Source organism: Ursus americanus, chromosome 23 (assembly GCF_024610735.1).
Source record: "Ursus americanus isolate L20-20 chromosome 23, mUrsAme1.1.p, whole genome shotgun sequence".
NCBI lineage: Eukaryota > Metazoa > Chordata > Mammalia > Carnivora > Ursidae > Ursus > Ursus americanus.
The window spans coordinates 23,892,014-23,916,557 of NC_142149.1; the positions used below are offsets into that span (position 1 = coordinate 23,892,014).

At 46.1% G+C, this 24,544-nt stretch overlaps 1 protein-coding gene across 7 annotated transcripts in view; it reads right to left on the reverse strand.

The window, feature by feature from the left end:
• Nucleotides 1-1,589: 1,589 nt before the first annotated feature.
• The window catches only part of ZNF652 (zinc finger protein 652), a 60,574-nt gene continuing 37,619 nt past the window's right edge, over nucleotides 1,590-24,544 (reverse strand). For 3 of the 7 annotated variants that reach the window (XM_045813723.2, XM_087854483.1, XM_045813721.2), the window contains 6 exons: nucleotides 23,164-23,287; nucleotides 22,116-23,065; nucleotides 19,456-19,603; nucleotides 19,006-19,121; nucleotides 18,391-18,535; nucleotides 1,590-10,674 (listed from right to left, as the gene is read on the reverse strand). In XM_045813723.2, coding sequence (XP_045669679.1) covers nucleotides 10,163-10,674; nucleotides 18,391-18,535; nucleotides 19,006-19,121; nucleotides 19,456-19,603; nucleotides 22,116-23,018 — 1,824 coding nt within the window. In that variant the 5' untranslated portion in view covers nucleotides 23,019-23,065; nucleotides 23,164-23,287 and the 3' untranslated portion in view covers nucleotides 1,590-10,162. Of the gene's footprint in view, nucleotides 10,675-18,390; nucleotides 18,536-19,005; nucleotides 19,122-19,455; nucleotides 19,604-22,115; nucleotides 23,288-24,544 lie in introns of all 7 variants that reach the window. The other 4 variants (XM_087854482.1, XM_045813722.2, XM_045813724.2 and 1 more) reach the window with 3 other exon arrangements.

The window sequence follows — 24,544 nt, forward strand, 5'->3', positions numbered from 1 at the left end:
TGTGACTGCACGGGGGGCCAGCACCCACAGCCCCCATGCTGTTCAAGGGCCAAGTGCGGTCCTAGTTACCCTGGTGAGGGCAGTGAGTCACAGGCCCCATGAGAAAGGACTGCCCTGTGCCTGCGGTTTGAACGTCTCCACGGCAGGGTGCTGGAATAAGCAGTGGGCTAATCTGTGCAGGGAAGTCCGAGTTGGGACCTCGTCAGAAATAGAAACCCGTTAAGATGTTGCATGTTCCAGTTACAACGGGTTCTATATGAAAGTGAATGCAGGCTGCTGTGGGAAGAAAATAATACACATATACACTGCTTTAGAACAGGAGTCTTCAGGGGCGCCTGGGTAGCGCAGTCGTTAGGCGTCTGACTTCGGCTCAGGGTGTGATCCCGGCGTTCTGGGATCGAGTCCCACATCGGGCTCCTCTGCTGGGAGCCTGCTTCTTCCTCTCCCACTCCCCCTGCTTGTGTTCCCTCTCTCGCTGGCTGTCTATCTCTGTCAAATATATAAATTAAAAAAAAAAATCTAGAACAGGAGTCTTCAAACTGCAGGAGGACTTATGAAAGATATTCGCCTTGAATTTTTAATTCACTTATATAAATAAGCTTATAGATCTGCATCTTGGATTAGCTGAGTCATGAGAAGATCCATTTCTTACCATGGGTCACAAAGTTTGAAAGCCACTGATTTAGTCTCTATTGAGGTGGGGGGGGGTATCTACTCTCTCTCCGTGGAAAAAAAGGCTGGGACACGGGGTGTTGACCTCTCTAGCCAGAGTTATACAATGATAAAGAGCAAGAGTGGTAATCCTATGATCTGGACGGTTTCGTTCCCTTCTAAGAGGCCTTACCCAAAGGGAACTTGAACAGTAGGACTTCTTTCCCACTGCCTTCACTCCCTGCTGGAAAGGCTTGCGACAGAGAACAGCTGATCCTGCAGTTGGCTCCCAGGGCGAGCCTCGACCAGCCTCTCCCCACCTGACGTATCAGATCGTATTTGTTTATTGTTGAGTTTCCTCTACTCGGGACAGAAGCTCCATGGTCTTGCTCACTGCGTGAATTCCCAGCGGCCGGAGGAGCGCCCAGCACATACGAGGCACTCCGCGAACATTAGTGGGCTCGACCGCTGAGGGAGGGAGTGAACAGGGGCGGGCGCAGGAAGAGGGGCCTCGGCCCGAGGGCCGTACTTTACGATCCCTGCTTTTCGGGGCCGGGACTCTGGTAAGCTGTGTCCGTCCGGGCTTCCCGTTCTTCAGACTGCTTCAGATCTCAGTCTCGTGATCCTTTTCTCAAATACTGTTTTCTAGGATATGTTCAGACGGCCGCTCGGCTGGTCGGAGTGGGCGGGCGGGCAGCCCCAGCGGACGAGAACTGCCCACGTTCACTGTGGCCGGCAAGCCCTGAAAACATGTCATCCTGCAGACAGAGGCCGTCGGGTTAGTGAGCTGGGCAGGACTAAAGGCCACAGATGAGAGCAGATCAGGACGGCCCATCTCCCAGAAAACAAGGACAGTTCACTGAGCAAGGAGACCTCAAAATGGTGCTGACATAGGGTGAGGAAGAGAGGGAGGTAAGAAAGACACACGACAGATAGGGCTGCTTTTTTTTTTTACTCTGAACATTAGCATTAAGTTTGTTACCGTACACATCCAAAGGCCCAGCACGTCGGAAATAGGAAGTGGCACGCCTTGTACCAGAGTCTCACAAGAATAAAATAGACAATGCTACATCGAGTGGTTAAAAATACACAAAAAAAGTAGTTTTAACAGTCTATAAATTTTTTATACTTAAAATCATGATTGAGTTGAAATAAAAAAAGTGCATTTCAATTGTTAAAAAAATAATATTGGTATAGTTAACATGAGGGGGGAAATGAGTACGTTGAGGGATCTGACAGGATGCTGGAACGAGATGACTCCGGGAAGTGAGGCTAACTGGGAGATGCAGGGGGAAGCCTGGGTCTGCCTGGCCACAGCTTCCTGGGGCCAAGAGCTCTCCTCTCCCCAGCATCTTCCCCATCTGAAGAGATCCTGTCTTACCTACCTGTCACCTCCCCAACTGAAAGGCTCCTCTACGCTTTGCAGCAAGAGAAATACCTGCCCTACGCGAGTCCAACTTGACCTTCAATGGCGTCTTCACAGAGGTAGGAGAGGGACACTGCCCCCTTCTGGACTTGACACAAGTACCCCAGCCGCATGGCCTGAATCCTTGCGACCTAGCAGGCGAAACAGAGACCAAGCAGCTTCTGTTTTGTCAAACTCCTTTGGACAAATGTTCAACATTCAACAACAAGCTTTGTAAACCTAACGCTAAACAATTCCTGGCAAGCAAACTGGGTTTTCTTTTCTTTAAGAAACGAGGAAAAGTGCAAGTGATTTCAGTACTGTTGGGGAAACCAAAAATAAAAGCCAACAAGTTACACCTGGCCACCTGTTACCTAAACCAATCACAGCTTCAGTTTCGCTCGCGTTTTGTCAAGTGTGGGAGTGGGTCAGACTCGGCCGGGGCGGGGGTGAGGGGGGGTGGGAGTTGGGGAAGGAGCCAGGCAGAGATCCGGTAAGAAGGCCGTTCCGGGTGCAGATGCCTCCTGCCTCGACGGGGTGAACAGTGATGCTCGAGTGTTTGCCCTCAGTCATGACTGGCTGTGAGGAAGATGTTGCGGTGAGGACAAACCTCGTGGTCAGAGCGCTGACGAGGGTCAGGAGCGGCAGGACAAGTCCTGGACAGAGACGGAACAGAGACTGAACTCCAAGCTGGAGAAGCGGCTGCTGCTGGGGACCTCCCGCGGGTCAGGACTTGCTCCCTGGCATACCAGACCTGCGCTGGAGCAGAGGGGAGAAGCATTTCCTCTGTCCTACTCCAGAGTCAGCCCTGCTGCTTGTCCCTCTCGTCGATGGGATCCTCCCGCAGCGATGGTGGGGTGTGTGAGAAAGAAGTAAGGAGGGCTGCCTCCCTGCTCTGCGCAGTCGAGCGCCCAAGGGTGGGTCCTAAGCTCTCCATCTCAGGCCACCGTTTTCAAGCGGCTAATTCAGATGCCTGACCCACTCATCAGTCTTTGTTTGCATCCTGAAGGCTGAGTAACCACTGGACTTGGCAAGAAGGGAAAATGTCTTAAACACACAGATCTATAAACAAGCTCGGAGCCAAGAGAGTCTATTCTGTAAGACTTCAAAGAGGCATCTCCCGAAGTTTTGAGAAGAAAGGCGCTGAAGGACTTTGTTGCCCTCTTGTGGAAAGAGCCAGTACTGCGGATGGAAGAGAAGCCCTTGTCAAGAAATGAGTAAAATGCATATTGAAACTGATGGAAGATTGAGAGGAATTCAACGGATTTTCAGAGCCTGCGGATCTATCCTTTGGGATACAACTTTAGAAGCAAACCCCTAAATCATGCCACACAGTCTCTTTCTTTTTCCCTTTTGGCAAAACCTAATGAGTTGCATCATCAAGCACAGAAAGGGTATTTCCAGGAGTGTCAGAGATGCTAAAAGAATAAAATGTTTCCCACCAACCTTCAAACGCACTTAAACGCAGCCCTGACTCCTCTGCAGGATGTGATGGGACGTCCCTGTTCACCTGTGAAAGGCAGGCAGGGAGGAAGCTGGGGCTGCTCAGGGGAGCTGGATAGTCCCAAACAACTTGATTCTTTGGCACATCCGAGTCAGACAGCGGCTCTGGGGCTGATCAAAACCAGCATTCCCTTCTGAAGCGAGCACAAGTCAGCTTCCACCTCTTCTAGCTCCATTCCCATTTCCTTCGTGTCCCCGAAATTGTTTTCAAGGAATCTGTACCATCCCCCATCTCACCGGAGAAGCTCGGAGAGTGTGGAAGAAACCTGGAACTAGAAGTGGAGGGGACGCTTCTCAGGGCCCTCTGAGACTACTTGAGAAGACAAAGACCAAGCCAACAGTCTGTCTCGGGGATGTGGCTCCCCCAAGAGTGAGGCCGCCGTGCCTCTCCCCAACCTGTTGGGCTGCTTCGGGCTTTGGAGAGAAGCCACACGTTTCAAAGTGGTTACTTCAGGTGGCCAGTTACAAGAAAAGAGGCAAACTTCCAGGTCAGTAACAGGGACCATCGAGGCAGATTAAAGTGGAAAGGATTTAACACATGACACTCTTGTTACTTATTTCTGTAGTCTACTTTTTTTGCATTCTGTAAACTGGCCTTTCAACTCCAAATAGTCAGGGAGGCCTTCAGATGTCTTGAATTGATTCATTATCAAACATTAACCAATTCTTACAATTTTGCACCATCTCACCAATTTACATACTCTTGCCAGGCAAAAAGGGTTAGGAATTTATTAACAGCTGCCTTCACAGACTCCCACTTTGTGTGGTTATTAGTCTTGAAAACCTGAGTGTTAGTATTATCAACTTTAAGAAGAAAGGACATGACATTTTGGGTCAGAAAGGAACAATTTTGACTACGACCAAAATACTCAATAGCTTTCATTCACTTAAAGAAAAGAAAATGCAACCCAATTTCCTCATTTTAAAGAGTTCTACTTGTTTTCGGTCTTAGAGGAGAACTGAACAGGAGCAAGGGACCTGCACAACGACACACACGTCAGTTCTGACTGAGAAAGATGAGCCGATTGCTACCAGGGTTTATCAAGAAGGTGCTCCTATCACGTGGAGAACACACTGCAACCCCCTTTTCATTACATCCTTCATATATTATGTACCAATCACACTTTTAAAATTCATGAGATGAGAACAAGTAGCAAGGAAGGTAACTGGAAGTTTCTGAGGGACAGGCGGATGGATGAGAGAGGCAGATCGACAACCAATAAAGGACTTCTGATCAACCCAGAGAGCGATTTCCAATTCATCTGACTGAACTAGAATTATGGGTGCAATCTTCCGGGATGTTTCTGGAAGAGAGAGTGCATGCAGCAGCAGGGCACAGCAACAGCAGCTTTTGGGATCCCTTCATCAGAAAGGGGAGGCATTCAGGGAGACCCACCATGAGAAGATGTTCAAGACAGGTGCTCAGTGACCTTTAATTTTAAAGGAATATCTTGTTTCTGATGAAAGAAAAGCAAATGAGGAGTAAGGATAAAATCTTTCATCACTAGCGACAGACGAGGTCAAGAAATAAGATGGAAGCGAGAGTGTAAATGTAAACTGCAAGTGACACGGGGCAACAGAACAGGAATAGGTCCAGAATTCGCACCCAAGGGTCTAGCAAGTTTGGGGAGCCACACCAACGGGAGTAAGGTGACTTCCAATACTCAGGAGAATGAAATAATCAGAGGTAGGATTCAGACCAGGGAAAGGCTGTTCCGGGATGCTGGCTTTTTGAAGGCACTCAAGAACAGAGTGAAAGACTGAGCTGCAGTGAGCTAATGGGGTGGGAGTGGGGTGGGGGAGGGAGGTCGGGGGGAAGCGTGGACTCACTTATCTGTCACAAGGAAATAAACACAACTCCAGGAACGTTGTGACAATACATATATTATCGAGGAATACACAGAGTAACAAGGTAGTAGAAATCCACTTTATAAGTAGTTTCTTACAACAAATATAGCTTCTGCTTAGGGAATAAGAAAGTCTGTTTTCTGGATATGCCACTCTGCAAAACAGCTGTGACTTAAATCAAGAATTGGATAAATGGTACATTAATCTGATTCTTTAGACAAATTTACTGAAGCTAGGGCTTCAAAGTTGGGACAACCAAGGAGTTTGCTTTTCCTTTGAATCTTGCACAACCTATCCTCTAAGACAAAAAGATCTGATCATAGAGTCTATAAAAAGTCTAGAGAGTATAAAAGTATAGAACTATGAAAGTGGACTTATTGATGGCAACTTTTATGGCTTCCATAGAAAGTGTGGAGAGGATCTCTGGTTTCCTTTATCGAGGTAGTGTCCAGGGCCGGAAGGCCGTCGTTACTTAGTACAAATGCTACAGATGACAGGAGCAGGGTAGTTCGGGTGTTCTTATTGCATAAAATGCCACTGTCTCTGGTGGCTAATGACCTTTCATTCCTGAAAAGAAATGATCTTTTGGGAAATTTCCTATCTTAGTTTAGGCAAAGAGAAATTAAAACCCGATATTTATTTGCTCAATTTTATCGTCCGAAGAATTCCAAGTGAGCTGGCTTTCGTCATGGTAGAAGAGTTGATAAAATTCTTAAATGTAACTTATCCCCCTTTCCATTAAATACTTCCCATACAGTCTAGAACAGCACCGAAAGGTTCAGCGTGTGCATCAGCAACGCAATACAAGTCGTCTCTTCTATACAGTAGCTCGAACAGAAGGGTTTCCCCGAACTTGTCTTCTTCCATCTACTTCCTCTTCCTTTTACAATAAAATCCCCTGCCTACCATTCTGTTTCACTGGCTGAAATCTGCAAGATGGGGAAAATACATATCATCGGCAATGGATTTCTATTTCTGCCTGATCTTCTCAAAATTTAAAACTTCCAGTGACATAAAAATTAAACACACATATCCATTTGACAAACAGAAGAACTGAAAACAATTTCAAGAACTAGGAAACTCAAAGTGGACAAGCATCTCTTCAGCGTACTTTGCCGTCAGTTACTATCCTAGGGACGATAAAATTATAGGGAGCCTTCTAACCACAATGAAAAGGTACTTCCAACAAATGTATTTTTTTTTTTTTAAAGATGGTACAACCACGGTAATGTCATGCTCAGTCATTAACTTGGGACGATTCGTGTAAATGGTAGACTGTGAACGTATACATAACTGATTTGCACAGATTTCTTTGAACTTCCATAAAGTCTTATGTGGAGACTCCCTGCTTGCTAAAAATAAGAATCAAATCACAAATACACACAGAAGTGAAGCCACGTGCCTTTAAACTGCTCATCTTATTTTCTTCATTCAAATTAAAAAATCTAACTCAGAATGAGCCTACCTGACTCAGTTTGAGAAAGCAGCAAGCAGCCTTTTGTTAAGGCTGAGGAAGAGTTTATGTCTGAATGATACATCTATGAGAAAAAAGAATAGAAAAAAAAAAAAAAAGGCAATGTCAACTCAAGAAAGTCCTTGGGAATTTTCCTCGAGTAAGCCTTAACCCTACCAACGATCTAAGCCTTTGAAGACAGTAAAATTAAGTAATGAGAAACAGCCTTGACTGGGCATCTAGATAATGCTGAAATGTGGCCTCTCTTGTCTTTAAGAGACGGACAGATAAGGGCTGAGAACACAAACTCCTCCATGGTTCTTTTTTCATAGACAGACAGCAAGCAGGCATGAAGTTCTGAAGTCACAGGGCGCTGTGCCCTCTGTCGGAGGGAACACACCACAGAACGCAACTTTCATCTTAGTGAAGGACCCCAATCAAATTTCCAACCCTGAGTCTGAGTCTTAAGCATGTTAAACCTGATGCACAATTATGTTTAAGGCTTAATCCTGCAGTTCTTGTACTCAGAAGCACGAATGCCGCGAATATTCTTAATGCATTTCATTATTTACATGTGATAGGACACGGACGAGGAGTCACTATGTTCTGAGCAGTGCTCCTGAAGACCACAAATCCCAGGTCAGGGAAGGTATACTTATCCAGGGAAAAAAAATTAGAAGTTTCTAGATTGTTCCACAATACATTTCACTGTGAACTGTATTATGTGACAATGCTGATTTAAAAAAAAAAAATCCTTTTTTTTTGCTTCTGTTAAGGGTGGTGGTGATTATTTGCTTAATACTGGTTTTCCTATGTAGTAGGCATTTTTTTATGGCTATAATCACTCGGATGAAAAAATCAAATATGACTACCTGAATTTTCCAGTGTATAATTATAGTACACTTCATAAAATGGTTGATTTAACGGTCTCAAGTCTAGAATTCAGAATTGCTGCCCAATACGGTAAATTTATGTAGAATAAAATAAGGGACTAAAACCAATGAAGTTGCAATTTACATCTTTAAAAAAAACCATCTTAGTATTACAGGCTTGGCCATTAAGTAATGATATGTCTACATGAAGGTACAGATCCACCCACAGACTTGTCATGGAATGGGAGGGGGCTTGTGGAGTAAGGGGAGGCAGCCACTAAAGAAATAACGGTCACAAACAAGACATTAACTTTCCTCATTGGTTTGGGTACCTGGGTGTCCAAAAACTGTATACAAAGACTTGAAATAACATTCTTTAAAAATGACATCCACAAACAGGAAGAAAAGTAGGTCTTGGGATACTTTTCTGCCTCATTCCAAAATTTTCCTATGCTCATCACAGAAGAGGAAAGGCAATAATCAGAAGGAAAAAGTGAGGAAATTTTAAACCAAAAAGCTAGTAGCGAACGTGGTATTTACAAAATAGGGACTTGACCTCACTTGAGAGTTCCATTTTTTCCTACCACAGAGCTAATCAGCCAGAAAAGTGCTTGAAACATATCTGCACATTTAATATTAAAAATTAAAAATAAATAAAAGCCAGGGTTCTGATTTAGGCAATGATCTAGGAGCCTGAGGAAACACAAATGAAGACATGTCCAGATTAAAACACAGAGGGAGAGAGAGAAAGAGAGCAGACCTAGTTTTGGAACTCTGTTCTCTGAGATAAAAAACAAAAACCAACACCACGGTTTTTAGCTATACTGAGTCTGGAGAAATCTGATCAGTTAAATAGGAGCAAAAAGTGAGCCCTTCTCTTCCGCCTTCCCCATAGAAGCTCCTGATTGATCGTGCTTCTCTGAAGCTTCCCAAACCCGAAAAAGGAGCCTGTCTTAAGGGTGTTAGAGACGCTGCTCTCCCCACCTGTGAACACTGCTGTCCCGTAATTATCTGCAGAGAACAGGGCAGCCCAACGTAGGCGTTTTCTTCCCTCGCTACGACTGACCCTGTGATAGAAGAGCTCCAAGCTGTGGCTATATCCACAGATGAACAGACATCTGAAAGCCCAGAGTCCATTTGTTCTCCTCCCAACTTCTCAGCTACTGTCGGGACACCGTGTTTGGGGTCTTAGTGTACTATTTCGCCTTGTCACAACAACGCTAGAGAAACGCAGCAACCTCAAAACCAGCAGCGTGTCGTGACACTGGCATCTGTTGTCGCCACAGGTGAGACACGAGCAAGCTCTGGGGACAGGGAGACACAGACATGACCGAGGACACGAAACCTCCACCACTTCCTCCTCCTGACGGCGAGCAGCTTGACTCAGAGTTTTAAAACCCGCAAGCTTGAGGTGACCCCCCTGGAAAAGGTCCAGCTCCCTGCCACTCTTTGTTCCATGGAATGCGGGGACCCCACCAAGTGAAACGCGGAGGACAGGAGCGTGTCCACGAGCCTAACACACAGACACTTGAGCGCGACGCAGAGATCTGAAAACCTAGCAAGGACGTAACGCCAAGTTCGGAAAGCGACACCTCATCGTGCAGTGACCTGGTGTCTGGAGACCCTCGCACATACAGCTGGCCTCTCTGCAGCACCTTTGAGTTGTACGGATGTAAGAATAACTTTGAACTATAGAAGTTATATGCATCTTTAAGAATCACATTTTGATGATTATAAAAATTTTTTTTTCTATTTTACAACATAGGCCCAGCTACACTGAAAAAATTACACCGCTTATTGAAATACATTTCATTTTAGAAACAGACCACTAAAGAAGTCTATACAAAAACTCTAAAATAATTTCTGTAGTAAAATAAAGAGTGCGTTAGGAGAGCTACACAAAGAAGAAACTTCCCGTCTTTCTCTATAATGCTGGATATACTGGGTAACACGGCCGGCTCCATTCCGAAGCCAGCCCCAAAAGCTGAAAAGAATTTGTTACGATACACAGTGATACAATTAATGCTCTGGATTAATCTCACAGCCTTCCCGATTAGTACAAAGGAAACCAGGCCTGTCCCCTCTTTGAGGAGAAGGCCGGGATATAAAAGCAAGCATACCTCATCAGCTGATATGAAATTATAAAATTCCACAAGTCTGAGTATTTGAAATCTATAAAAGTCACCAGAAAATGCGAGCAAAATGGGCTTTAGTTCGGTGGTTCCCCTGGTTTAGATGACAGTTCCCTCCGTGAGCTCAAGGTAGTCTTCGCGTTCATTCCCTTGGACGTGCTGATTCACCAAGACGATGACAAAGCTCTCGGTGGAGGCTGAGGGGAGGCTGACGGCGACGGAAGTGCTCACCAGCTCCCTCCCTGCACACTCACACGCGGGCGGGCACACGTGGAGAACACACGTGAGGAGGTGGACGTTAATGATGCTGTGCCGAACTGGTCTTCTCGGCCAGGTGCCGCAGAAAGTTGTCCTCGCCCTGGCCTCTGTGATTTAAAGGCTCGCTCTTGAAGAGAGCGGGAGGTGGGGGCAGGTGCGGGACCGGCGGGATGGGAAGGTGGTGCGGGTGGTGAGGGTGCGGGTGGATGTGGAGGTGAGAGAAGGGGTGGGGGATGGGCCGGGGGGGGAGAGCGCTCACAGGATTCATACTGATCGGAGGGGTGGGGGTGGCGGGCGTGTTCACCACAGAAGGAACTGGGGTGGCCGGGGAAGTGGTCAGTGGGATCTGGACAGCAGGCGGCACATTCACGGGGCTGGTCACCCGGAAGCACTTCTCCTTGTGGGCCTTAAGCATGTTGGAGAAGCGGAACCGCTGGCCGCACACGTCACACGGATAGGGCTTCTCGCCTGTGTGAGTTCTGCGGTGCCTCTTCATGTTGGGGCGGCTGGTGAAGCTTTTGCCACAGATTTCACAGATAAAGGGTTTCTCTCCTGAGACGAACACAGACACAAAAACATGATTAACATACTAGGCGGTAATTATGTGCTCCCGCTATTCCTCATCTTTAACCAGGAGATTAGCGCTCCTCTCCCTTCACGGGATGTCATAGTCTAAGTGCCATGAGAGAGTCTCCCAAAGTTGGGAATTCACAAGTAAGAGCAGACAGGAGTGAAACTTACACACAACCTACCATCTGGGCATGGTCTAAAAAAAAAAAAGGGGGGGGTGCCCTACAGTCGCGATCCTTCATGGTGCAGAACCGTTCCCATCGTTCTCCCGTGCTCAAGGCAGCTAGGACCGCGGACGTTATCTCTGCATCTTGAATTTGGGCCAAGCTCGTCTGTTAGCCATTTCTAAATTCCAAACAAAAGGAAGACTGCTAGAAATGTCCCGTGGAGCAAAGAAGTCTCTTCGTGTCTCCTCACACATAATCCTTAGCATGTGGCGTACTTTGGTGCTGGACTTGGAAATGCTGGATGGCTCACCCGCCACCAGGACTGTCCCGCCGCAGCGGCTCCCGGTGGGGGAGCTCCGGCCGTTCCTACAGACGATGTCTTGGGTCTGTGGGGACTACCTGGCACACCTGAGCAGCACACGGCGTTTCTGGGGCCAGTCTCCTAACTGCCCCCAAGAGACTCTGCCAACCCCGACTGTCCTCACACCACTCCCAAATGTCCATGGGGGTCGGGAGGGGCGGGAGGGGGGCTCCTGGCCCTGGTTGGGAAGCGTGGGGCCCGTGAATCAAAAAGGAAACAAAATTCCATAATTCTAAAGGCACTGAGGGAGGAAATAAGGGGTTAATTTTTAGGGTTCCTAAGTTTCCTTTGGACCACAGCACAGTTCCATGCAGTCTGCCTGCTTTTCTCCCCGGGCCACAGGGGGAAACGAAACGGTTTCTGAACATCTATGTCCGTTCACCACTTCACACGGAATGCTACGGTGACACCTGTGTGCACGTGCTTCACGGACCACAGGCTTGTACTGATGAATTCCTTCGTCAGTGCTTGGTGGACAGAGCTTGGACCTTTCCTGGCACTCCCGCTGCGAGAGGCTGTTCTCACCGCAGTGACGGCTCCCTTTTGTTCCGACAGTGTCCTCACTCTACTCTGCATATATGATAGCTCTGGTGTACGGAGGCTTCCTGTGTGCCTGGTACCGTTCCAACCACTTCACACCTATGACCTCTGGTGATCCTCACGGCGACAGCCCGTAGGAGGCAGCTGTTACCATCCCTATTTTACTGATAGGGAAGCTAAGGAGTTTGCCCAGAGTTCTACAGCTAGAGGGGAGCCAGGATTTCAAACTGCAGTCTGGTTCCATCCACAGCGTGCTTTTGACACACAAAACATGGCACTTCACACCTTGACGCTTTGTGCATCCCGGCAAGCACGAGGGAAAATCACGTCCCTCCTGTTCTCCAGTCTGGGACCCCTTCGTACGCGAGCAGAGAACACCTCTTCACCATAGCACAGTCCTTATTTCTTCTCTCTGCCTTTGGAAACTGGCAGCTCCCACTGCCCTCCTTCTGTGAACGCCAGAATTGTCCTCGCTTCTTCAAGAGACTGGACTGTGCAGTCAGGAGGGAACGGTCCCGGCTGTAATCACCGGTACTAGTTTCTGACATCTTTCTCTCTCAGCTTTTCATTATTCGGTCGCTGCCACGGCTAGGCTCTTCACTGTGATTCATATTCAACTTTCTAGATAACCTCAGAGCCCACCTTGTTTTTCCATCTTTTTAACCCGTTTCCTCCAATTACCTTAAAAACTTCAAATCTCTGTTAAACAGAACTGATTAAATCAATATGGCATACCCAGCTGATGGAAAGCGCCATTAAAAACAGTATTATGAAAGTACAGAAATAGAATTACTAACAGGAAAATACATAATCTATTAAGCTTATAGTCTATGAAGTAAAATGAGCAAGTTAGGAAAATGTACACATGGTATTACCCACTTTTAGTTAGAAACAGGTATAGAAAAAATATGGAAAGAACCACAACAAACGTCGGTGATTCTCTCTAGGGAATGGGATGATGAGTGATGTTTTGTTTTTTGTGCTTACGCGCACTTCCTGTTTCTCTCACATAAACACGATTTACTTGTATAATACAAGGTTTTAAAAGCACACCTGTCTGACAACCTCTCAACCGCCCCCGGGCTCGCCAGAGTTAGCACTCTTTACTCCCAACAGCTATAGGGAAACAGAGCCAAAGGACTCACTCTCTGAATTATTAGTCTAATCGGAGCACGGGCTCACTTGATTCACTAATCACTTCTCAGGCACACTAGACCCTGCGTCCACAAACAGCACGGATTCATCGTAAGCTCACTGAAATACACAGACACTAACTTTCTGTTGCGTGTTCCAACCGGGATCAAACCAGGATCTCTCTAACCATCGCCCGTTTGTAGTCTTCTCGGCTATAATGATTTGCCACAGAAAGGCCAAAAACTGTTAGAACCCACCTACCACAAATCCATGGATTCAAATTAAAAATGGGTCCTTTTTATTGCTTAGTACTCTCTTATTCATTTCTTGAAGTCCTACCAAATTTTCCACATTTGTTGTTCCAGACGTAAGCCTACAATCCCACTTACCCCTAAGTCTCCCTACTCATCAGGCCCCATCTCCTAATTGTACTAATGAGTGATGTTAAGGTCGCCGTGAGACCTCGACGTAAGATTCCAAGGAGGCTGAAATGAGGAAAACTAAAAATGTAACATTTGCAGTCAACCACCTGCAGTGTCCCACTTTAAGGGAGAGCTGGTAACTGGGTGGCTGGGAGCTACACTAAAGCTAAGCGCAGCGAGGTAACTGGAAAAGTGTCTACGTCAACATCAATACACCTGAGGACACGACCTCGCTGCTACATAGAAAGCGAAGCTGGTTCTAAGAAGCAGTACTGTAATGAGTCTGGAGAAAGGCTTACACACGAAGGCAGAGTCTACAGCGAGATAGAAAAGAACAAGAATTTGGCTGGCTACCTAGCTGTTCTTTGCACTGTTCAGAGGAGAAAGCGATCTGGCTTCCAGTTGGCTCTGTATGAGCTTCCTTGAGCGGCAACCAGGAATCTGTATATCTACATATGCAGCCGAAGTCTCTCTCAAGTCTTTACCTTTAAACCCAGTCTGCAAACTGCCTACTGGCTATTTCCACTTGACTGTCCCGTAGGGTCTCAAAACTAACTCGTGCAACATTAAATTCATTACCCTACTTAGCAAACCCGCTCCGCCCTCTACCGTTCTCTATCTTGACAAATGGCATTCCAGACCCAAATCTGGGATTATCCCTTGATTCTTCCCTTCTGCACCACCTTTATCCAATCAGTCCCCATGCTCATCTAGCCCTATCTTGTGTACCACTTTCATTTCACCCACTGCCATCACCACAGTCCCTATCATCACCCTCACTCGCCTCCATTCCTGTGACATCCATCTGACTGGTTTCGCCGTCTCTTTTCTCGCTCCCTACCTTCCCGTTTTCTACCCCGTAGCCAGGGTGAACTTTCAGACTCGTGTCGCAATCTGCTCATCCCACTGTCCTTAGAATAAAGTGCAAACTTTTTACATGGCTTATGGGTTTTTTTTGGTGACCTGGCACCTGCTTACTGCTCTCCAGTCTCATGTCTCATCAGACTTCCTGCCTGGCCGCCCCCATCCACCAAACTCTAGCCAACTTCGTTTAGTTCCACGCACTTGCTGTGCGCTCTTCAGTGAACCCTGCGTGTCTACCCAGCCAGCTCCATACTGCAAGCCCTGTGAACCTGGGGACCTTTCAATCCCGTTCCCTACAGTAGCCCAGTTTAGTAGGTTCTTGGTTAATGTTTATATATAAGTATTTGTTAATTCTCAGACATGTGTTCCGTGGCATACTGCCATCCCTGAAACAGATCGATACCTTACACTCAAGGGCCTGCCATTTGTATTTGCAGCATTTCCTTAGCAGTGTACAAATTAAGTTTGTCTTACAAGAGATGGCTTCTTGGACTTGTGCATGTAGGGTACTCACCATTAAGATCACTCAGCTACCTTCCTCTGCTGTAATGCCCTGTCCCTACCAATCTTCTGATGATAATTTAGCTTCTAATACAGATTTTTATTTAGGCAAAGAACATGCTGACCAAAGAAATAAGAGTTCTGAACCATCTGCCACTCAGCCTTTTCACGGTAAATTAATAAATCAGCAATTTAATCTATATGTCATTAAGGCTACTGAACGCATTATCAGTCCCTCTGATCTTGATCTGCGTGCCCGGACTCATCCCGGAAGCTGAGAACCAGACTCTGGAATGGTGCGGTTTGCCCTTACGGTGTCCTGCACGTCCCTCCATTTTATGACTCGCTACATTCAATTATACCAGAATCATTAAAATATGTGGTTCTGGAATCAGACTGCCTTGGACAAGTGATTTACTCTCTGAGCCTCAGTTTCCTCATCTGAAAAATGAAGGTAATAATAGGTGATTGTGATAAGCTGAAAATACAAGGAAAGCGCTTAGAACGGTATCTGGCACATAGCAGACACTGCATTGTAGTGCTTCCGTGATCACGATTACGATTATTACCACCGCCAGCCCTGTCCCTGGACCGTAAGCTCCTTGAGGGCAAAAACCAGGTCTGAATTCATCCTTGTGTCGCCAGGCACTCAGCGCTGTACCCGGTACAAGGAGAATCGGCAATTATTCTATGTTGAACTCACCCCACGTCCACACGGTCCCAGGAAACCCCGCCTGAGGGCTGGGTGGCCTCCCTAGACAGGGTCTGCCTCACTTCTCTTTAACTGCAAAGAAACAGCCCAATCAAGGGCAGTTCCTGCAATGGCCTTAATCCCCAACAAAACATACTCTAAATGTGGTTACGTCCAGCCTCAAAAGAGCTCTTTCTTTTCTTCTTCAATGCTAATCCTTCTCTTTGTATTTTCCCAGGTCCCTTATTTAACACCAAGGAACCAGGGACCCTCGAGGCCGTGGCGAACCCCACCGGCCGGCCACTTTCCCAATTTGAGTATTACGAGCAATATTAAAAGGCAGATGACAAACCAGGGGAAAGTACTTTAACACTGGTGTGAAACGAGGTCCAGTATATGTAATATGTATAAAGAGCTATTAGAAACAATAAAAAGAAGTCAAACACTGCAACGGCAAGATAAATACAAAAAAGGCACGAGCAATTCAGGAAGGAAAATAGACGGACACCAAGCACGTGAGGAAATGTCCAAGCTCACTTAGCAATGGGTTAAATGCAAATTAATACAGTCAGAAACCATTTTCCACCTATCAAATCAGCAAGGGTTTTATTTAGCCCTGGAAAACGCTGGGGAGATGGGCGCTTTCATAGGCAGCTGGTAAGAGCGTATGTGGATGGCTATTTTGGAATACGTACCACCAAGTCTTAACACTGTGCCCGTCTCTTTGCCCTAATAATCCCGTTTCCGGGAATTTATCCTAAGCGAATAATCATGGATGTGTTATTTATAACACAGTATTATTTATAACAGCAGAAAAACTGGAAGCAGAAATCATCTAAATGTCCAGTAGGCTAAATAAATGTCCAGCAAGCTAAATAAAATGGAAACGGCATTCTTTACTTGATAGGACTACCGTAAAAGTTACATTGATTACGTGAGGTAATGTACGTAAAGCACTTTATAGTGCCTGGCATATATGTGCGTAATAAACAATGGCTATTATTACAGCAAATTTACCAGAAGGAATATTATATAACCATTAAAATTATATTGCTGTTAATGACATAATACAGTAAAAAGGAAAAATCAACTACAATAAAGACCCAGTTTTTGTTTTATGTCTATCTATATACATGAATACATAAACACTTATGTATAGTATCTATCTACATGTGTATTAAGAAACTAAAGAATTTTTTTTAAATGTTTGCCAAAATGTTAACAGTAATGATATTTCAGTGATGATTTTTGTTCTGAACTTTCACATTTTCTTTCTTTCTTTTTTTTTTTTTTTTAAAGATTTTATTTATTTATTTGACAGAGAGAGACAGCCAGCGAGAGAGGGAACACAAGCAGGGGGAGTGGGAGAGGAAGAAGCAGGCTCATAGCTGAGGAGCCTGATGTGGGGCTCGATCCCATAACGCCGGGATCACGCCCTGAGCCGAAGGCAGACGCTCAACCGCTGTGCCACCCACGCGCCCCATGAACTTTCACATTTTCTAATATTCTTTTTAGTAAGTATGTACTACTCTTTCAATGAGAAGGATATTAGGTGGCTGTATTTCTTTGGAAGAAACAGGTAATGTTGAGCTTGCCTATTTGGTTAAAGAAGAATATTTAACTTAAAATTTTATTCAACAAATATGTTAATCATAAAACATATACTCTGGTTTATATTATGGACATTTCAGGGTCTAAAGAAAGAAGGACAAAGGGGAAGGGAGAAAGAGAAAGAAAGGCAGGAGGAGGAGAGAAGAGGGAACCGGGAGAAAGACGCCTAGGAGACACGCAGAGAGGAGGAGGGCAGCGTGGGGACAGAGGTGTCAGTGGCTGTGGGTTCCTTCCAACAAGTGATGCGGCCAATGGCTCTGGGGCACCCACCACGTCCCAAGCATCGTGTATCAAAGTGACACAACTTCCGCCTTCAAAAAAGCTTATTTTCTATCAAGTTCCACGGCTTCCTGCTTTACAACAAAAAACTGAATCCTAAAAGCGACTCAGAACTAACAGCCCATCCAAGAGTCACCAAATTATAAGAGGAGAATTTGTTAATTACTCTGCTATGTCCTGCTGTCTATCCACTCAGGTCTCAAAGTTCTCATTACCCTTTAAGGTGGAATTTATTTAATTAAACTCCTCTCCTGACTCTTCATCTAGACTCATCCTTAACATCGGAGGATGCTCTGCTCTGAATGGGAAAGAAGCCCACCCGGCAGGCACTTTTCTCTGAACTTCAACAGGAGAATGGGAGCTAAAGCGATCCAGCCACGGCACAGTTTCCTCACCTCTGTTACTCCGTGGACTAACAGGATGTAGAATCCTGTGAGGAGATTTTATTTACAAACCCGAAAAATGGCTCACACTGTTCAATTTGTACAAAGACAGCTAACCCCAGAATATCAAGTTAAGGCTGCGATACAATGATGCAGTGTTTACAGGGGGCGCTACTGCTTTAGCCAGTAGTCAAATGCTTACGAGATTCACCTCCATGCTAGGAAGCAAAACCCCCCAGAAACACCAAATGGTTAAAATACGATTTAACTGCAGCTGATGGGAGGTGTTCCTGAAAAGCGGTAATCTTGGGGAAATCCAATGTGATCAAACTTTAAGCACACCGAGGGGGTATTGTATTTAAAGCAGTGTCCTTCAGTTTTGAAAGGTCCAGAAGCCTTTCCTTAAAAAAAAAAAAAAATCACATACATTGTGTACAATGCACAGACACGAAACAAACTGCATACAATTTCAGGAGACCCTGTGCCCCAAGAAAACAAGCCAGGGTCTCGAAGGGACCCACGGTGAAAAGGCACTCACAGATATTCCTTTTTTTAAATGAACAGAGTGATGAAAGCCCCATTTTTCAGGCTAAAAAAATCTGGATTTTTATATGCCAGGCTTCTTGCAAGTGGAATTTGCACTTGGAATGCAAATCCGGGCTTTCGGTTTTTACATAGACAGACTCACAGGTGACCGTCAACAAGTGTCCGAGACGTAGCTGTACTTTCCCCAAGAAATTCTTACCAGTGTGTGTTTTCATGTGTTCGTCGAAGTACTGCTTCATGTTGAAATCCTTGCCGCACCACTGGCACATGAACTGCTTGTGCCCGATGTGGATGCTCATGTGGGAGCGCAGCTGGTACTTGTACTGAAACCTCTCGTCACAGTTCTGCATGGGACACAGTGGAGATTTCTGAACGCCGAGCACGGCCGCTTTCCTCGAGCCCGCCCTGCAAAGTCTCTGAGATGAGGCTTCTCTTTCACACGTAAAATAGAAGCTGCCGTGTCAACTATTTGGCTCTGCTATATTCCTGCCGTTCAGTTATTCATAAAAGGGGAATTTTCTCCCATAATTAGCACTGAAGTTACACCCAACTTCTCTGGATTACTGAGGGAGGAAACATAACCCACCGTGTGTTATTCTCGGGCTTAACCTTATCTATGAGGGTTAACAGCGTGTTAACGATGACCTTTCTCTGCCTGGCAGTGAAGGTGACACGGGGCGCTCCGAGCGCGTGTCTGCAGGGCCCGTGGAAACGCAGCCTCGCGCCTGTACTATGCACGTCTCTCCCTCGCTGCTCGCCACGTCTACAAAAGCTCGCCCCTAGGCCTGGGCCTGGGGGGCAGCGCGTTCCTTACCTCGCATCTGAAGGGCTTCTCTCCAGAATGCTGCAAGGAGTGCACCTTGAGGGACATGCTGCGCTTGAACGACTTTCCACAGGTCTCGCACGTAAAGGGCATGTCTTTCGTGTGCGCTGCAACACAGAACGCACCACACTCAGAATAAGCCCACCGAAAAGCTCACACGGGGAGAGCTTCCTGTCCTACTGCCAGGGGACTTTCTACACTTTAATTTGCGAGGCCGTAATAGCAACATTCTGAAGAGAAACCGAAATAACAAGGTTGGAAAGGCACCTGTCCCGTGCCAGTCGGTGACGCTTGCTGGGGACGTGTCGCAGGTAGCTTCGACAAGTCAGAACGGATTAAAGGGAGGCCGTTCCTCAGAGCCTGCCCCATGTGAAGCATAAAACACACCAAAGAACAAGGAAAAATTATAGGCGTGAGAGAAAAGCCACAGAAGAAACTTACCAACCATGTGTTTCCGCACGTGAGCCATGGTATAGAATTTCTTCTCACAAATTTCACAGGAAAACTTCTTTTCTGCATATCCATGGACGATCTTAATGTGTTCATGAAGGGACCAGAGTTTCTTGAAGGATTTGTTACAGGAAACACACTGAGCAGGATAAATAGAAATAATCTTTATTTACAGGGGCTTGCAGAAAGCCATAGCTGCCGACTGGCTGATGGAACAGGCGTGCCTGAGAGTCGAGGCACAAGGCGAGAATCCGAACAAACGCCAGTCCTCCGAGGAGCCCAGATGCCAACACCAACATCTGTATGTTCGACTTCCCAAGAGGCATCTTTTAGAGACGCTTTGGGAGTACGAAAACACTGGCAAAAAGTAAAACAAAAAGGAATGGAAAGTTCCGCTAATATGAGAGACTTGACTGCTTTTATCAAATTAGTACAGTACCAGTGGAGAAGAACCAAGTTCTTAAAAATAAATGGATTACCAAGAGCAGCTGCCTCCTACACACAGGTCACTAAGCAGTTCACAGGTGTTTACCAGGGAATACAAACTAATTTTAAATGAGCATAAATAAAGACGAGATAAAACACATATTAATGGTTATAGATCTGCAGAAGTGTAACAATGTTTCTGTACCTTCAAGAGTGCATCGGAAGCCTTCGTTAACACAATTATTGAGATTTTATTATACTTTCCCATATCTGATTTACTCTGTGAGACATGTCCCTCTGGCAGAATTTCCTGTGACTTCTAAGCTGTCAGTATCATCCTCCCGCTTCCTGGTAGCCAGCCCCAGATCGACAGGAGACACACGCAACAGTGCCTCATTCCTTGTATTACAAATCAGCAACAGTCTGGAATATTAGGCATAACGTGTATCAAAATGAAGTGCTTCCGGTGAAAGCAAAACAATACTAGAAAGTTCTAGGTAACCACCAGCTTGGAGACATTTAAGGGAACAAGTTAGTTACTCACTGGAAATAAAAATCTCTGAACATCATGGTCGCTTCAGGAAACAAGGACTCTGAGAAGAGTGGGAGGAAAAAAAAGCCTCTGGTTGGACCCGCTCGAGAGGAGGACAGACCTACCCCTACAAGGCACTGTGCAGGGCAGGGTTTCAATTTTTACTCATGACTGGGTCTCCAGGATCATGAGGATCTGTATGCATGGACAGAGCAGCATTCTTCAGGAAGGTAAAGAGAGCAGAAGCCACAAAACCCGAATGCAAGCTGAAGTGTCGCATGGTGAGCAACAGTCAGGAAAGTCACAGAATGAGGATGTAGTCACTGTTTCCTTTCTGTAACTTAACAAAACACATTTAAGTAAAAAAAAAACCTAAAAAACAAAAAACCCCCCAAAACCAAAAAACAACCAAACAAAAAAAACCCACAACTATATGGACATCAAGATACAACTTTCAGCAGTGAGTCGGTGGTCGGAGAAGCCAAGGATGACCCCTAGGGAGCAGCACCGCATCACAGCGCCCTCGGCCTGACCGGTCAAAACCAATCTGTAACCAAGCAAGGGCAGCGGTAGTTACCAGAGGGTCTGGGCGCCACGACTCAGCCTTCTTTCATTGCCAAGCGTGTCAGAGACCAAGTCACAACTGACGAATCAAAAAGCAGCAGAGTTTTGGCAAACATAATTTATATTTAAAAGAATCTCTTTCAAGTAAAGCAGTGATCTCGATTGTTGATTAAAAGCGAGAGGTAAAGTGAAAAAGGAGGCGCACTCCAGATGAAGCGCACGCCAAGAAACCAACCAAACCAAAACAATCGCATTTTTCAAAAGAAGTCTGGCTTAAATGCGGCACAACACATTTGCATTGTACATATCTTACGGAGACAGTAATAGACTTACCTTTTATGAACATTCATTAATATGCATTCACATGTACAAACCAATACAGCTCAACGTAAGATCATTCACTCGACATAATTAGCACACCTCTGAACCTATCACAATACAGTCCTTTCAAGTCATCAGCCTGCTTTGAAAGCCACATTGTTACCTTAATAATACTGCACAGTAGCATTAGTAACCCTACTGCCAGGTGGGCAACATTTTCAACCAGCTCAGCCTCTGTTTAAAGTCTGCATATTCCCATGGGCTCAGCCTCTTGATAAATTTAATGTTGTCATCTCTCCACTGGTAAAAGCAAACTCACTCCTGGAGATCTTCCATTTTTCACCGGTCTGAGTCATTACGGTTTTTGTCCCCATCAGCTGCACTAGAATCTGGCATCCTTTCAAACCTAGAAGGGGACCTCTCTCTATTCCTGACCTTTACTCAGTATCTCCCACCTTGACAGAGAAGATGCCAGAATGAATTACGTATTACACGTCTCACAACAGTGAATCTCAGTGCAAAGTCGGTGTTGACTTTACCTCCTGGGCAATCAATCACCTACGACAGATTCCCCCTTCCAGTGTACCTGGGTTCCCACTAGTCCAGCGTCAGGTAAGTGTAATGCTTTCGAAAGAAAATGTTAAGCCTGGGTTTTGAAAAGACCAAAGCAGGAGCTTTTTAAAAAGAGACATCGGTGAACACTGTCCCTTCAGCCTCTACTGTATTTATTCTCTTGGGCAGATACCAGGTGAGTCTGAACAGCCAGGTTCTATCCTGGAAAGTTTGCCCTCTCGGTGATGAAACCTACCTGAATATTTTTTTCACAGTCTGTTTGCTGGTGAAGGGACAGCTCACTTTCCAGGACAAACTTCTTGCCACACTTATCACAAATCTGCATACGCCTGTGAGTAACGTTCATGTGCTTCTCCAGGTACCAGCGAGTATTAAACACCCTGGGGCACTTCTCACAGGTCAGAGTCTCTTTCTCTTCACACTTGGCCTTCTGGACTGGCGCCTTGGGCTCCTTGGCGGCCCTCTTCTTCCGCTTCGGCGGCTCCACGCTCTTCCTACGCCCTCTCGTAGTCCTGGGAGTCGGGGAAGTGGTCGCCGCAGCCACGGAGCCGGCTCTCCTGGTTCTCCTTTGTGTGACGCTGGCCTTCTCCGCCGCCTTCTCCTTCTTCTTCTGTCTTCCGTTCTCTCCATAGTCATTGCTGTCATCGGTGGCCTCTTCCTCACTCTCTTCCTCCTCCTCCTCACTGCTTGTCTTAAGAACAGGAGTCTCTTTGGACTGAGAAGAGACACCCTTTTCCCCTTTAGAGACATTTAATGTTTGATTATTAAGGTTTACCTCCACTATGATCTGCTCCCTTTTGTAAGAGACTTCCTCCTCCTCCTCCTCTTCCGTGTCATCAGAATTCTCCCGGTCCTCCTTCACAGCGCGCACGTCAGACACTGCTCTTGGCTCCCTGAAATACGGCTGTTCCTCGGCTTCGTGGAGATGGGGCTTGCTCATCTTGGTGTCCACTAACACGGAATAAGGACTTCCTGATTCCCTTTTGTACACTTTGGTGGACAGGTCAAGTTCTTGGTTGGCACCATGGTAAAAGGTAGATGGCACTGGGGCACGACGGCTGTCTTCCTGTGCCATCCCTACTGCACGCGCCGCGCAGCTCTCCACCAGCTCCTGACGAGAGCTGGCTGTGTGGCTCATGGGGGAGTGGCCCGATTTATGACGCAGTTCAGACTGCAGAGAAACAGCTTTAAAACAGGGTAGTTATTAAGACTCAAATCTTTTTCCATCCACAAAGAATCACTCAAATGAAAAAGAAAAAAAAAAAAAAAAGTATTCCTGGAACCTGTGTGCAATCCCTCCAGGGTGGCAGCACCAAAGCAGAGGTCGGAAGGTTTGGTATTGCGGCAGGAGCAGAGCGCTAGCGACTTTCTTTCGAGGAGAGCTGCAATGGACTTGGAGCATCTTACCTGCAAAGAAAAGCAAAGAGGAAAAAGGTCAGATACCACGATTTCCTTCTCCCAGCATGCACGTACATCATACAGCACAACTGAAAATGATTCAACTCTTTACAGAGGCGACTCCTTATCCTGCGTAAATGGATCAGTGTGGGCCACTGGTTTGCTAAATTCAGCACAATTTTGTTCGAATGTAAATTCTAAGAAGGCAGGAGTCTATCTGTCCAGTGCACCGAGCTATCCTTAGAGCTTAGCGTAGTGCCAAGCGCTTAGGAGGTGTTCAGGACGTATCTGATGACAAAACGAACACGTACTATCGCATGGCATTCGTTATGCTGGAAGCTACAGGACACACTGATACGGCAGAACATACGGTCTCTGTCCACAGGGAGTTTACAGTCTTGTCATATAAACGGGTGTCCTAGGTGAAACGCACCAGAGTTTTATGCTGGCTGGCTTTGTTTTCAACATCAGTCACTACCATCCACCACAGTTAGGCCTCAGAGAACAAAGCGGGCCGTGAGCTAGGCACTGGGGACCAGGGAAATAAAACAGCTGATTTTTTTTTTTTTTTAAGATTTTATTTGACAAAGAGAGAGACAGCCAGCGAGAGAGGGAACACAAGCAGGGGGAGTGGAAGGGGGAAAAAGCAGGCTCCCGGCAGAGCAGGGAGCCCGATGTGGGGCTCGATCCCAGGCCCTGGGATCAGGCCCTGAGCCAAAGGCAGACGCAGCCTCAGCCACCCAGGCGCCCCTAAAACAGTTAACTGGTGTAACTACAGAAGAGACAGAAAATGTCCGTGGCCTTAAATGATGCATAATCTCGGCAGAGATATTATTATAGATATTACTGGTTTCAGGTTCATCAGCGTAATTTCAAAGTTGCTAAGTGTTTTTAAGTTTGTTCCATGAGTAGCTCACTAGATCCACTCAATAGCCGGGGAATTTTTTCATATGTCAGTTGCACAGAAGTCTAATAAATTCTAAGAAACAGTAACCATCAGGTTGATACGGTTCCAAGAAAAATGAAACCATCCATTAAAAAAAAAAAAAACAAAAAAACGAGAAGGGCGCCTACGTTGCTTTGTGACATAACTCACACTGCTGTTCAGCCAACCGCCTCGCCCCTGAGTCGTGACTATTGCCAAAAGCACATACCCTGTCCCGCCGACACGAGGAAGGAAACGCGCTCACGGAGGGCCTGCCGCGTGCACCAGCAGGCAGACGTGCCTCGCCTTATTCCTATTTAACAGTCACCACAAGACTTTGG